This window comes from Gymnodraco acuticeps, unplaced genomic scaffold, assembly GCF_902827175.1.
Source record: "Gymnodraco acuticeps unplaced genomic scaffold, fGymAcu1.1, whole genome shotgun sequence".
In the NCBI taxonomy this organism is placed as follows: Eukaryota; Metazoa; Chordata; class Actinopteri; order Perciformes; family Bathydraconidae; genus Gymnodraco; species Gymnodraco acuticeps.
Window position 1 is genome coordinate 1,590 of NW_022991792.1, and position 12,693 is coordinate 14,282.

General features: G+C 46.0%; 1 protein-coding gene across 3 annotated transcripts; it reads left to right on the forward strand.

Moving 5' to 3' along the window:
- Positions 1 to 553: 553 nt before the first annotated feature.
- On the forward strand, positions 554 to 12,343 carry LOC117535218 (tripartite motif-containing protein 35-like). 3 transcript variants are annotated; one of them, XM_034199610.1, is made up of 3 exons: positions 554 to 638; positions 9,622 to 9,759; positions 9,852 to 12,343. In XM_034199610.1, exon 3 carries the CDS (start codon positions 9,865 to 9,867, stop codon positions 10,567 to 10,569), a length of 705 nt encoding a protein of 234 aa, XP_034055501.1. In that variant the 5' UTR covers positions 554 to 638; positions 9,622 to 9,759; positions 9,852 to 9,864; the 3' UTR covers positions 10,570 to 12,343. The 3 variants fall into 3 exon arrangements, with proteins under 3 accessions (XP_034055501.1, XP_034055500.1, XP_034055502.1); XM_034199609.1 differs by having other exon boundaries at positions 557 to 638; positions 9,599 to 9,759; XM_034199611.1 differs by having other exon boundaries at positions 557 to 638; positions 9,599 to 9,759; positions 9,951 to 12,343.
- Positions 12,344 to 12,693: the final 350 nt, after the last annotated feature.

The window sequence follows — 12,693 nt, forward strand, 5'->3', positions numbered from 1 at the left end:
GTCTTTCAGCAGTAAACACATGGAGACCCACACATCACACATATTTAGCTGTGGCAAGCATTTAAATCATTTCCACCTTTCACTAAAACACTGAGGATCATAAATCTTTTTTTCACAATAGAGGAAATTATAATCTACTAATTTACAAACTCAAAATATCTATAAGTGCAATCAGTGAAGTGAGGTTATTTACACGATGTGAATAATGCAGGTTTTTGTGCAAATGGAAAACAGTTTGACTCAAAAAGAATACATGAAAAATACTCAAAATTCACAAACTGACTGACACCAGAAAGTGTCAGTATTTTGTTGAGGTCTCCATATTAAGTTGAATAATTCAAACGAAAGTTAATATAATCAAATATATTCTTGTATAACCCACAATGAAAATGCATTATATTTCATGTTGTTCTTGGGAGACAGTTGTCTTCACTCACAGGCTGTGCACAGGGGGGGGCTGAATCAATAGAACATGGCCATAGCATATAGAACATGTCTGGACCTGTGCAGTCCTGCACACCGGAGGTGACCTTTCCCCACATGTAAGGTAAGAAGGAGATGTTTTTCTGCACAGCAGGACAGACTGAGAGGGAGAACGCATCGGAGCAGATTTTTCCTTGGTGATTTCTCTCAACTTGGTAAGATCTCTCAACTTGGTTCGTTGAATGTTTGTGTGTTGAATGAATGTGTTTTCACCGACCATTTATGAGGATATTCCTCTAAATTCATGCTGGAATATGTGTTGAAAGGGATGTTGATTTGTTGAATGAAAGTTTGGATGAGAATATTCAGATGTTCCAATGATGTTAAACAAACATTTGCATAAAGCATATTTGTCCACTCATACATTTATAAGAGTATTAAACACTTGAAACATATTCCTCTAAGGTTCATTTAGAACAGATACAAAATGTGAGAATAATTTGCGATTAATCGTGATTAAATATTTTAATCGACTGACAGCCCGAGTGCATATAAAGAAGATTCAACCTGTTGTCATTACGTAGTACAGGTTCTATGTAACGGTTTCTCTGCATTCGACCTAGTGTTAGGAGCAGTGGGCTGTCAGTATGTATGGCGCCCGGGGAGCAGTGGGCTGTCAGTATGTACGGCGCCCGGGGAGCAGTGGGCTGTCAGTATGTACGGCGCCCGGGGAGCAGTGGGCTGTCAGTATGTACGGCGCCCGGGGAGCAGTGGGCTGTCAGTATGTACGGCGCCCGGAGAGCAGTGGGCTGTCAGTATGTATGGCGCCCGGGGAGCAGTGGGCTGTCAGTATGTATGGCGCCCGGGGAGCAGTGGGCTGTCAGTATGTATGGCGCCCGGGGAGCAGTGGGCTGTCAGTATGTACGGCGCCCGGGGAGCAGTGGGCTGCCAGTATGTATGGCGCCCGGGGGAGCAGTGGGCTGCCAGTATGTATGGCGCCCGGGGAGCAGTGGGCTGCCAGTATGTACGGCGCCCGGGGAGCAGTGGGCTGTCAGTATGTATGGCGCCCGGGGAGCAGTGGGCTGTCAGTATGTATGGCGCCCGGGGAGCAGTGGGCTGTCAGTATGTACGGCGCCCGGGGAGCAGTGGGCTGTCAGTATGTACGGCGCCCGGAGAGCAGTGGGCTGTCAGTATGTACGGCGCCCGGGAGAGCAGTGGGCTGTCAGTATGTATGGCGCCCGGGGAGCAGTGGGCTGTCAGTATGTATGGCGCCCGGGGAGCAGTGGGCTGTCAGTATGTATGGCGCCCGGGGAGCAGTGGGCTGCCAGTATGTATGGCGCCCGGGGAGCAGTGGGCTGCCAGTATGTATGGCGCCCGGGGAGCAGTGGGCTGCCAGTATGTACGGCGCCCGGGGAGCAGTGGGCTGTCAGTATGTATGGCGCCCGGGGAGCAGTGGGCTGTCAGTATGTATGGCGCCCGGGGAGCAGTGGGCTGTCAGTATGTATGGCGCCCGGGGAGCAGTGGGCTGCCAGTATGTATGGCGCCCGGGGAGCAGTGGGCTGCCAGTATGTATGGCGCCCGGGGAGCAGTGGGCTGCCAGTATGTACGGCGCCCGGGGAGCAGTGGGCTGCCAGTATGTATGGCGCCCGGGGAGCAGTGGGCTGCCAGTATGTACGGCGCCCGGGGAGCAGTGGGCTGTCAGTATGTACGGTGCCCGGGGAGCAGTGGGCTGTCAGTATGTACGGCGCCCGGGGAGCAGTGGGCTGCCAGTATGTATGGCGCCCGGGGAGCAGTGGGCTGCCAGTATGTACGGCGCCCGGGGAGCAGTGGGCTGTCAGTATGTACGGCGCCCGGAGAGCATTGGGCTGTCAGTATGTATGGCGCCCGGGGGAGCAGTGGGCTGTCAGTATGTATGGCGCCCGGGGAGCAGTGGGCTGTCAGTATGTACGGCGCCCGGGGAGCAGTGGGCTGTCAGTATGTATGGCGCCCGGGGAGCAGTGGGCTGTCAGTATGTACGGCGCCCGGAGAGCATTGGGCTGTCAGTATGTATGGCGCCCGGGGAGCAGTGGGCTGTCAGTATGTATGGCGCCCGGGGAGCAGTGGGCTGTCAGTATGTACGGCGCCCGGGGAGCAGTGGGCTGCCAGTATGTATGGCGCCCGGGGAGCAGTGGGCTGCCAGTATGTACGGCGCCCGGGGAGCAGTGGGCTGTCAGTATGTATGGCGCCCGGGGAGCAGTGGGCTGTCAGTATGTATGGCGCCCGGGGAGCAGTGGGCTGCCAGTATGTACGGCGCCCGGGGAGCAGTGGGCTGTCAGTATGTATGGCGCCCGGGGAGCAGTGGGCTGCCAGTATGTACGGCGCCCGGGGAGCAGTGGGCTGCCAGTATGTACGGCGCCCGGGGAGCAGTGGGCTGCCAGTATGTACGGCGCCCGGGGAGCAGTGGGCTGCCAGTATGTATGGCGCCCGGGGAGCAGTGGGCTGTCAGTATGTATGGCGCCCGGGGAGCAGTGGGCTGTCAGTATGTATGGCGCCCGGGGAGCAGTGGGCTGTCAGTATGTACGGTGCCCGGGGAGCAGTGGGCTGCCAGTATGTACGGTGCCCGGGGAGCAGTGGGCTGCCAGTATGTACGGCGCCCGGGGAGCAGTGTGGGGAACGCTGCCTTGCTCAGGGACACCTCGGTAGCACTTGGTCTTTCCGGGACTTGAACTGGTTAAATGTGTCTGTTGATTGTGTATATTAGGTATATACATATTTTATACATATTTTTATTTTGTATTCCTCGGGATTGTGGGAAACGGTATTTAGATCGCTCTGTACACACAAACTGAAAGATTGACAATAAAGTTGACTTTGACTTTTTTAGCAAGTATTGGACATGCACTCACGTTGAGCTGCAGGGACTCGGTCCACTGCCCGATCACGCGGTATCCCGGCCCGCTGACGTTGCTCCACTGATACTGGAACAGGTCGTAGCGCCCGGGGGCGTCGCCGTTACGGTTGAACGTCACCGCAGTACCGGCACTTCCTGTGGGAGACAAACAGTCAACAAATCAATCAACACGTCGATCAATTTATTTGAGGTCAAATCAACTTATTTTACCCGTCTGAGGGACATATCTGTTTTTACTTATATACATATTCTGATTGGATGCTTACATTACCTGATTATCTTAAGGAATATGTTTTTATTTTATTATTATTCATATTTTCTTATTCCCTTTCTTGAATTTGTATTTTAATTAATAACATTTTTTATTATGCCTAACGAATATTACGCCTTTATGAAATTGTCTTTTATTGACATTGTATTATGTTAATACTATTTTAACCCTTTGTAAACACAAAGTGGAAAGCATGGCATGGTTGTATGCTGTTCATGACCCGTGTTCTTTATACACATTTGAATACTGAAATATATAGCTTTTTTTTTAAGCTTTATGAAGTTCTCTACATCCCAGAAATCACCACACTCTCCAGTAAGTAGAACACTGTAGGTAAGTATGTAGCCCATAGAAAACAAAGTGGAATTTCTGCTTATTATTCAAAACAACTCTAGAAACCATCATAACAGAACCAAGGTCATCTGAAAAAGACTGGTGTCGATGGATAGGTCTCAGTCTCACCTTTCCACTGGTGTGGGATTCATGCATGTCACACAATAGAGTGGTGCAGGAATTACTAAGCATTTGACCACTTCTGGTTCCCTCCTCAACATTTGTGTGAATGTGTTTTTGGATGTTATCCTGAAATGAGGTTAACACAAGCTGAAGACATTTGGACGTTTTCCTCTACGACATCAGTAAATACCCCACTGTTGGATACAAGTGTCTAAATGAGACGACTAAATGTCATCAACATTAGACGTCCTGCTGAACAAAACATGTGAGTATCATAACAAGTAAAGTAAGAGCATGCAGTCTGAATAAACTGACTGCTTTATGTGTAACGATAGTTATTATTATTATTATTATTATTATTATGCGCCGCTTTCCACCTTCTTCTCCAGTACGACTCAGATGAGGGTGTTTCCTTTTCCTTGTACATGTGATGTTTTGGTGTCGTTGTCTTTTTGTTTTGTTTCTTTCCGTCAAGTGGGAAATCAGTATTTCTTGTGTTTCTCTTATTATCCTAAGTTACTGTTACGTTACTGTTGGCTGTGAAAAATAAATATGAAGGACAGACCATCTATTTCTATTTATTTAGTTTCTTTTTAGAAAGGGGCAGGTGATATACGATTATTTTCTTCTCCCTGCCTCTTTTCAGTCAATGGTGAGTTCACAGAGACATGTTTTGCTAACAGTTATTATACATTAAGTTTTGCATACCATGAGCGGAACAAATGAAACAGTCTGCAACAGCACCAGATTACACCATGGTTTTAGTGCCAGGTTTGGCCAGTTTCTAACAGTGTGGTTGTTGTTGTTGGCCCTGCCTGCATTGTCTCTGTTGTTCCCTCTGCACCTCTGGGAGTCCTCTCAAAGACTTTATTTACTTTGGCTCGTCTGCCTTTGGTGTGGGCCAGGAGTCGCTTTCAAGTCGGTATTTCATTTAGAGTAAAAAAAGGCAGAGGGAGGCAAATACTGAGTAAGAAATAGAAATGTGGTTTACAGACAGAAGAGGAGGGGACAGATAGTGCTGCTGAAAGTACAAAGAGACAGGAAGGTCTGCAGCTTCTTTATGAATATAATTTCCTCTGAGTTCCTCTGAACCCTCCTGCTCTGCTCTGTTGAATATTTTGGTTTTTACTTATCATTAAAACCTCACATTTCTGTTTGCAGGGCTTTTGCTTTACCCAACGTTATTTAGTAGTTTCATTTTGCATAGAGCCAAATATTTTCACCAAACGTGAAGAAGTGGATCTTATTCATGCATTATTTATTACGCACGTGTTAGTGCAGCGTGTTTATAGCTCTGGCTGGCGTGTTTGGTGGGAGGCCGACAGGCGGAACTCGCTACAGCGACCCAAAACTCTTCCATCAGGAGAAACGTGCTGCAGCTTCAGAAAGGATGCAGATATAAAAACCCAAATGTTCCACATGAAGAAACATCTCCAGCAACTTGAGAAACATGCGCAGCGTTTACTAAAAGATGCAGAAACCAAAAAAAGTTACGATTTTGATGACTTATCATCCCTCAGGTCTCGAGACGCTACCCGCCGAATTTGGAGTCGATCGGATAAAATACCTCTGAAATAGGGAGGGCGATACATTGCGTTTTCAACGCCAAATAAAAAATTGCCAACTTCCTGTACGTTGTATACACCTCCAACAGGCTTTTTGGTTCGTCTCCGCACCTTAGATATGCGTACGAGATTTAGTTTGTTTACATGAAAGTGGGGGGAGTTTCTGTAAAAAACTAGAGGACTAGCAGTTGAAGGCAAGAGTGAAAACGGGAGGGTCTTGAGGGCTTTGTAAGTAAAATGTTTTATTTTAAATAAGAAGAATATATTTATTTATTTAGAGCACATTTAATTTTTCTGCTCTTCACAAAAATGGACATCTGTTTTTTTGTTTTGTAACCTTTGATACACTCCTTTTAAACTATATGCAAATATGACAAACAACAAGAAAAAAGTATTTTCTTAAATAGTGCAAACTTTACAGATAACATGAAGTAAAACCAGTCAGCTCCAGAAGAGTGGCAGCAGCTGTGTGTGGAATGAGACACACCTGTGTGTTACAGGTGAAGCAGCATCGTTAGCAGAGGAGGCGTGACGAAGCAAACCTGACTCACTGAGACTAACCAGGAAGCAGTTAGTTCTTGTTCCTCACTGACTCACTTAGACTAACCAGGAAGCAGTTAGTTCTGGTCCCTCACTGACTCACTGAGACTAACCAGGAAGCAGTTAGTTCTTGTTCCTCACTGACTCACTTAGACTAACCAGGAAGCAGTTAGTTATTGTTCCTCACTGACTCACTGAGACTAACCAGGAAGCAGTTAGTTATTGTCCCTCACTGACTCACTGAGACTAACCAGGAAGCAGTTAGTTTCTTGTTCCTCACTGACTCACTGAGACTAACCAGGAAGCAGTTAGTTCTTTGTCCCTCAACTGACTCACTGAGACTAACCAGGAAGCAGTAGTTCTTGTCCCTCACTGACTCACTGAGACTAACCAGGAAGCAGTTAGTTCTTGTTCCTCACTGACTCACTGAGACTAACCAGGAAGCAGTTAGTTCTTGTTCCTCACTGACTCACTGAGACTAACCAGGAAGCAGTTAGTTCTTGTTCCTCACTGACTCACTGAGACTAACCAGGAAGCAGTTAGTTCTTGTTCCTCACTGACTCCCTGAGACTAACCAGGAAGCAGTTAGTTCTTGTTCCTCACTGACTCACTGAGACTAACCAGGAAGCAGTTTGCTCTTGTTCCTCACTGACTCACTGAGACTAACCAGGAAGCAGTTAGTTATTGTTCCTCACTGACTCACTGAGACTAACCAGGAAGCAGTTAGTTATTGTTCCTCACTGACTCACTGAGACTAACCAGGAAGCAGTTAGTTCTTGTTCCTCACTGACTCACTGAGACTAACCAGGAAGCAGTAGTTTCTTGTTCCTCACTGACTCACTGAGACTAACCAGGAAGCAGTTAGTTCTTGTTCCTCACTGACTCACTGAGACTAACCAGGAAGCAGTTAGTTCTTGTTCCTCACTGACTCACTGAGACTAACCAGGAAGCAGTTAGTTCTTGTTCCTCATTGACTCACTGAGACTAACCAGGAAGCAGTTAGTTCTTGTTCCTCACTGACTCACTGAGACTAACCAGGAAGCAGTTAGTTATTGTTCCTCATTGACTCACTGAGACTAACCAGGAAGCAGTTAGTTCTTGTTCCTCACTGACTCACTGAGACTAACCAGGAAGCAGTTAGTTCTTATTCCTCACTGACTCACTGAGACTAACCAGGAAGCAGTTAGTTCTTGTTCCTCACTGACTCACTGAGACTAACCAGGAAGCAGTTAGCTCTTGTTCCTCACTGACTCACTGAGACTAACCAGGAAGCAGTTAGTTCTTGTTCCTCACTGACTCACTGAGACTAACCAGGAAGCAGTTAGTTCTTGTTCCTCATTGACTCACTGAGACTAACCAGGAAGCAGTTAGTTCTTGTTCCTCACTGAGACTAACCAGGAAGCAGTTAGTTCTTGTTCCTCACTGAGACTAACCAGGAAGCAGTTAGTTCTTATTCCTCACTGACTCACTGAGACTAACCAGGAAGCAGTTAGCTCTTGTTCCTCACTGAGACTAACCAGGAAGCAGTTAGTTATTGTCCCTCACTGACTCACTGAGACTAACCAGGAAGCAGTTAGTTATTGTCCCTCACTGACTCACTGAGACTAACCAGGAAGCAGTTAGTTCTTGTTCCTGACTGACTCACTGAGACTAACCAGGAAGCAGTTAGTTATTGTTCCTCACTGACTCACTGAGACTAACCAGGAAGCAGTTAGTTCTTGTTCCTCACTGACTCACTGAGACTAACCAGGAAGCAGTTAGTTCTTGTTCCTCACTGACTCACTGAGACTAACCAGGAAGCAGTTAGTTCTTGTTCCTCACTGACTCACTGAGACTAACCAGGAAGCAGTTAGTTCTTGTTCCTCACTGACTCACTGAGACTAACCAGGAAGCAGTTAGTTCTTGTTCCTCACTGACTCACTGAGACTAACCAGGAAGCAGTTAGTTCTTGTTCCTCACTGACTCACTGAGACTAACCAGGAAGCAGTTAGCTCTTGTTCCTCACTGAGACTAACCAGGAAGCAGTTTGCTCTTGTTCCTCACTGACTCACTGAGACTAACCAGGAAGCAGTTAGTTCTTGTTCCTCATTGACTCACTGAGACTAACCAGGAAGCAGTTAGTTCTTGTTCCTCACTGACTCACTGAGACTAACCAGGAAGCAGTTAGTTCTTGTCCCTCACTGACTCACTGAGACTAACCAGGAAGCAGTTAGTTCTTGTTCCTCACTGACTCACTGAGACTAACCAGCAAGCAGTTAGTTCTTGTTCCTCATTGACTCACTGAGACTAACCAGGAAGCAGTTTGCTCTTGTTCCTCACTGACTCACTGAGACTAACCAGGAAGCAGTTAGTTCGTGTACCTCATTGACTCACTGAGACTAACCAGGAAGCAGTTAGTTATTGTTCCTCACTGACTCACTGAGACTAACCAGGAAGCAGTTAGTTCTTGTTCCTCACTGACTCACTGAAACTAACCAGGAAGCAGTTAGTTCTTGTTCCTTACTGACTCACTTAGACTAACCAGGAAGCAGTTAGTTCTTGTTCCTCACTGACTCACTTAGACTAACCAGGAAGCAGTTTGCTCTTGTTCCTCACTGACTCACTGAGACTAACCAGGAAGCAGTTAGTTATTGTTCCTCACTGACTCACTGAGACTAACCAGGAAGCAGTTAGTTCTTGTTCCTCACTGACTCACTTAGACTAACCAGGAAGCAGTTAGTTCTTGTTCCTCATTGACTCACTGAGACTAACCAGGAAGCAGTTAGTTCTTGTTCCTCACTGACTCACTGAGACTAACCAGGAAGCAGTTAGTTCTTGTTCCTCACTGACTCACTGAGACTAACCAGGAAGCAGTTAGTTCTTGTTCCTCACCTGACTCACTGAGGACTAACCAGGAAGCAGTTAGTTCTTGTTCCTTACTGACTCACTTAGACTAACCAGGAAGCAGTTAGTTCTTGTTCCTCACTGACTCACTGAGACTAACCAGGAAGCAGTTAGTTCTTGTTCCTTACTGACTCACTTAGACTAACCAGGAAGCAGTTAGTTCTTGTTCCTCACTGACTCACTTAGACTAACCAGGAAGCAGTTAGTTCTTGTTCCTCACTGACTCACTGAGACTAACCAGGAAGCAGTTAGTTATTGTTCCTCACTGACTCACTGAGACTAACCAGGAAGCAGTTAGTTCTTGTTCCTCACTGACTCACTTAGACTAACCAGGAAGCAGTTAGTTCTTTTTCCTCACTGACTCACTGAGACTAACCAGGAAGCAGTTAGTTCTTGTTCCTCACTGACTCACTGAGACTAACCAGGAAGCAGTTAGTTCTTGTTCCTCACTGACTCACTTAGACTAACCAGGAAGCAGTTAGTTCTTGTTCCTCACTGACTCACTGAGACTAACCAGGAAGCAGTTTGCTCTTGTTCCTCACTGACTCACTGAGACTAACCAGGAAGCAGTTTGCTCTTGTTCCTCACTGCAGAGAGAGACGGACTGAAAAACAGACGATCAGATTCACCTTCAGACCAAACTAACAACTTCCTCTGAGTTCAGCTGAAGGAGAGAAAAGTGGAAACTACAGCCCTGCTGCTTCAACCTGCGGACCCTCCACCCCCTGAAGGTGAGTCTCACTCAAAGTTAATTTCAGTGAAGTCAGTAGAGGAGGGGGAGGGGAGCCATGACTGACTGCACTTCCTGTCTGCTGTGTTTCAGCTTCAGAGACAACATGGCTTCCAGGTTAGAGGAAGATCTCCGCTGTCCGGTCTGTCTGGACGTCTTTAGAGATCCTGTTGTTCTGTTCTGTATCCACAGCTTCTGTAAAGCCTGTCTGCAGACCTGGAGAGAGAAACCATCACGAGAGTGTGCAGTCTGTCAGAGAAGATCTTCAAGAGGAGAACCTCCCTGTAACCTGACTTTAAATAACCCACAGAACACAGTCAGAGCTGGCTGCAGTGGAGAGGCTGCAGCGCCCCTGCAGTTTCAGAAGCTTCACCAGTTTCTAGAAGAGGAAGAGGAGGCCAGGATGGCTGCACTGAGCGAGGAAGAGGAGCAGAAGAGGAGGATGATGGAGGAGAAGATGGAGGCTGTGAGCAGAGAGATAGCAGCTCTTTCACACACAGTCAGAGGCACAGAGGAGGAGCTGAGAGCTGAAGACGTCTCCTTCCTGCACAGCTACAAGGCTGCAGTGGAGAGGCTGCAGTGCCCCCTGCTGGAGGATCCACAGCTGCCCTCAGGAGCTCTGATAGACCAGGCCAAACACCTGGGCAACCTCAGCTTCAACATCTGGAGCAAGATGAAGGTCATGGTGTCCTACTCTCCTGTCATCCTGGACCCAAACACTGCTCATCCAGGACTCATCCTGTCTGAAGATCTGACCTCTGTGAGACGAGGAGGAGAGGGAGAGGAACTTCCTGATAATCCAGAGGTTTGATCATCACCTCTCTGTCCTGGGCTCTGAGGGCTTTGACTCAGGGACTCACAGCTGGGATGTCCAGCTTAGAGACAGCACATTCTGGGGACTGGGTGTGTTAGCAGAGTCTGCCCAGAGGAAGGGACGCATAGAGTCTGGATTATGGAGAATAGGTTTAGATGGAGGTAAATACTCAGCACAGTCACTATCAGGTCCAGAAACTCCTCTCAGCCTGCTGAAGGAGCTCCAGAGGGTCAGAGTGAATCTGGACTGGAACAGAGGAGAGTTGTCATTCTCTGATCCTGACACTAATACACACATACACACCTTCACACACACTTTCACTGAGCGGATGTTTCCATTCATTAGCACTGTGGGTGAAGTGAAGATATTACCACTGAAGGTGTGTGACCAAACACCAGAACGTATAGAGTCTTTAGTTTGAAGCTGGTGATTAGTTACAAAAAAGACACACAGCTAATTACAACAAAGATATAATTAACCTTCAACTATAATGTCAAAATTGTAAGAATTGTAACCAGGAAATGTGCTTTTTAACGTTAAAAACGTTTAAACGTTTTTTTAGATCTGACCAAAAGTCAGAATACTGTCAAACAAAAAAGTCAGTTCTTAAATTAAAGTCAGACTTCTGAGATTGAATTGAGAACTTGGTGAAAAAAAGTAAATATTCTGAGATGCCGCTGCAAACAGCTGTCATCTGATTGGTTGCGAAGCGCTCCGCCGCAACATTGAGCGATGCTTAACGTTGCGGTTAGTGCTTCGGCGAGTCGGCGAGGTCGCTCTATCAGAAACACAACGTCAGAGCAGAGAGTTTGTTTGTATCGTGTGAATGCAGCTTGAAGATATAAAGGCCAAATGGTTGGATTTAATTTAAAGTAAATGTAAGATAAGATAAGATGGACCTTTATTAATCCCCGCAGGAAATTCAGTAGTTTAACAGCAACAGGGTGAGAATAAAAAACGGGACAGCACAGATTCATACGGATGAATATATACATATATATTATTAATATATCAAATCAATTAAGGATACAATCAAAGATAAACATTTAAAATGATAAAATAACTATAAAATAAGAAATATACATATTTGGTCATGTGTACTGTACATATTATGTACCTCTGTGTGTGAAAACAGTGTGTATTTCAGGTCCAGTAATTGTGTTACAAACTCTGGTTTGTGTACAAACTATATACCTGGTAACACTTGCACAGAGGTGTAAAGTAATTAAGTACTGTACTCAAGTACAATGTTAAGGTACTTGTACTTAACTTGAGTATTTCCATTGTATGCTACTGTGTACTTCTACTCCACTACAGTTCAGAGGTAAATGGTGTACTTCTACTCCACTACATGTATTTAATACCTTTAGTTACTTCACAGATGTGGATGAATGATGTGAAATATAATCAAGTGTTAAATCAGACTTTAGTTCCACCTGGAGTGAATTCTGTTGAAGAAAGGAAGAAAATGGAACAATGTATTTTATTATATAAAGCTTAAATATGTTAAAAACTGTGTTAGAACTCTGTATGCCATAGTCATGTATCGTATAGTTTAACGCTTTAGCAATATAAACAGGATGAATAACAGAAATCCTGACATGGGGTTCTTTTAAAGACCTATGTAGCAAAGTACGCACTTCCTCTTTCGAGGAGATGAAAATCTGTTACGCACTTCCTCTTCGGAGTGAACTTTTACGCACTTCCTCTTTCGGAGTGAACTTTCTACGCATTCCTCTTTCGGAGTGAACTCTCATACGCACTTCCTCTTTCGGAGTGAACTTTCTACGCACTTCCTCTTTCGGAGTGAACTTTCTACACACTTCCTCTTTCGGAGTGACTTTCTACGCACTTCCTCTTCGGAGTGAACTTTCTACGCACTTCCTCTTTCGGAGTGAACTTTCTACGCACTTCCTCTTTCGGAGTGAACTTTTCTACGCACTTCTCTTTCTGAGGAGATGAAAATCTGTTACGCACTTCCTCTTTCGGAGTGAACTTTCTACGCACTTCCTCTTTCGGAGTTGAACCTTTCTACGCACTTTCCTCTTTCGGAGTGAACTCTCTACGCACTTCCTCTTCGGAGTGAACTCTCTACGCACTTCCTCTTTCGGAGTGAACTTT

What these genes read in the sequence shown, in the direction of transcription:
- LOC117535218 (XM_034199610.1), top strand. Translation starts at nt 9,865, where the DNA reads ATGGCTTCCAGGTTAGAGGAAGATCTCCGCTGTCCGGTCTGTCTGGAC.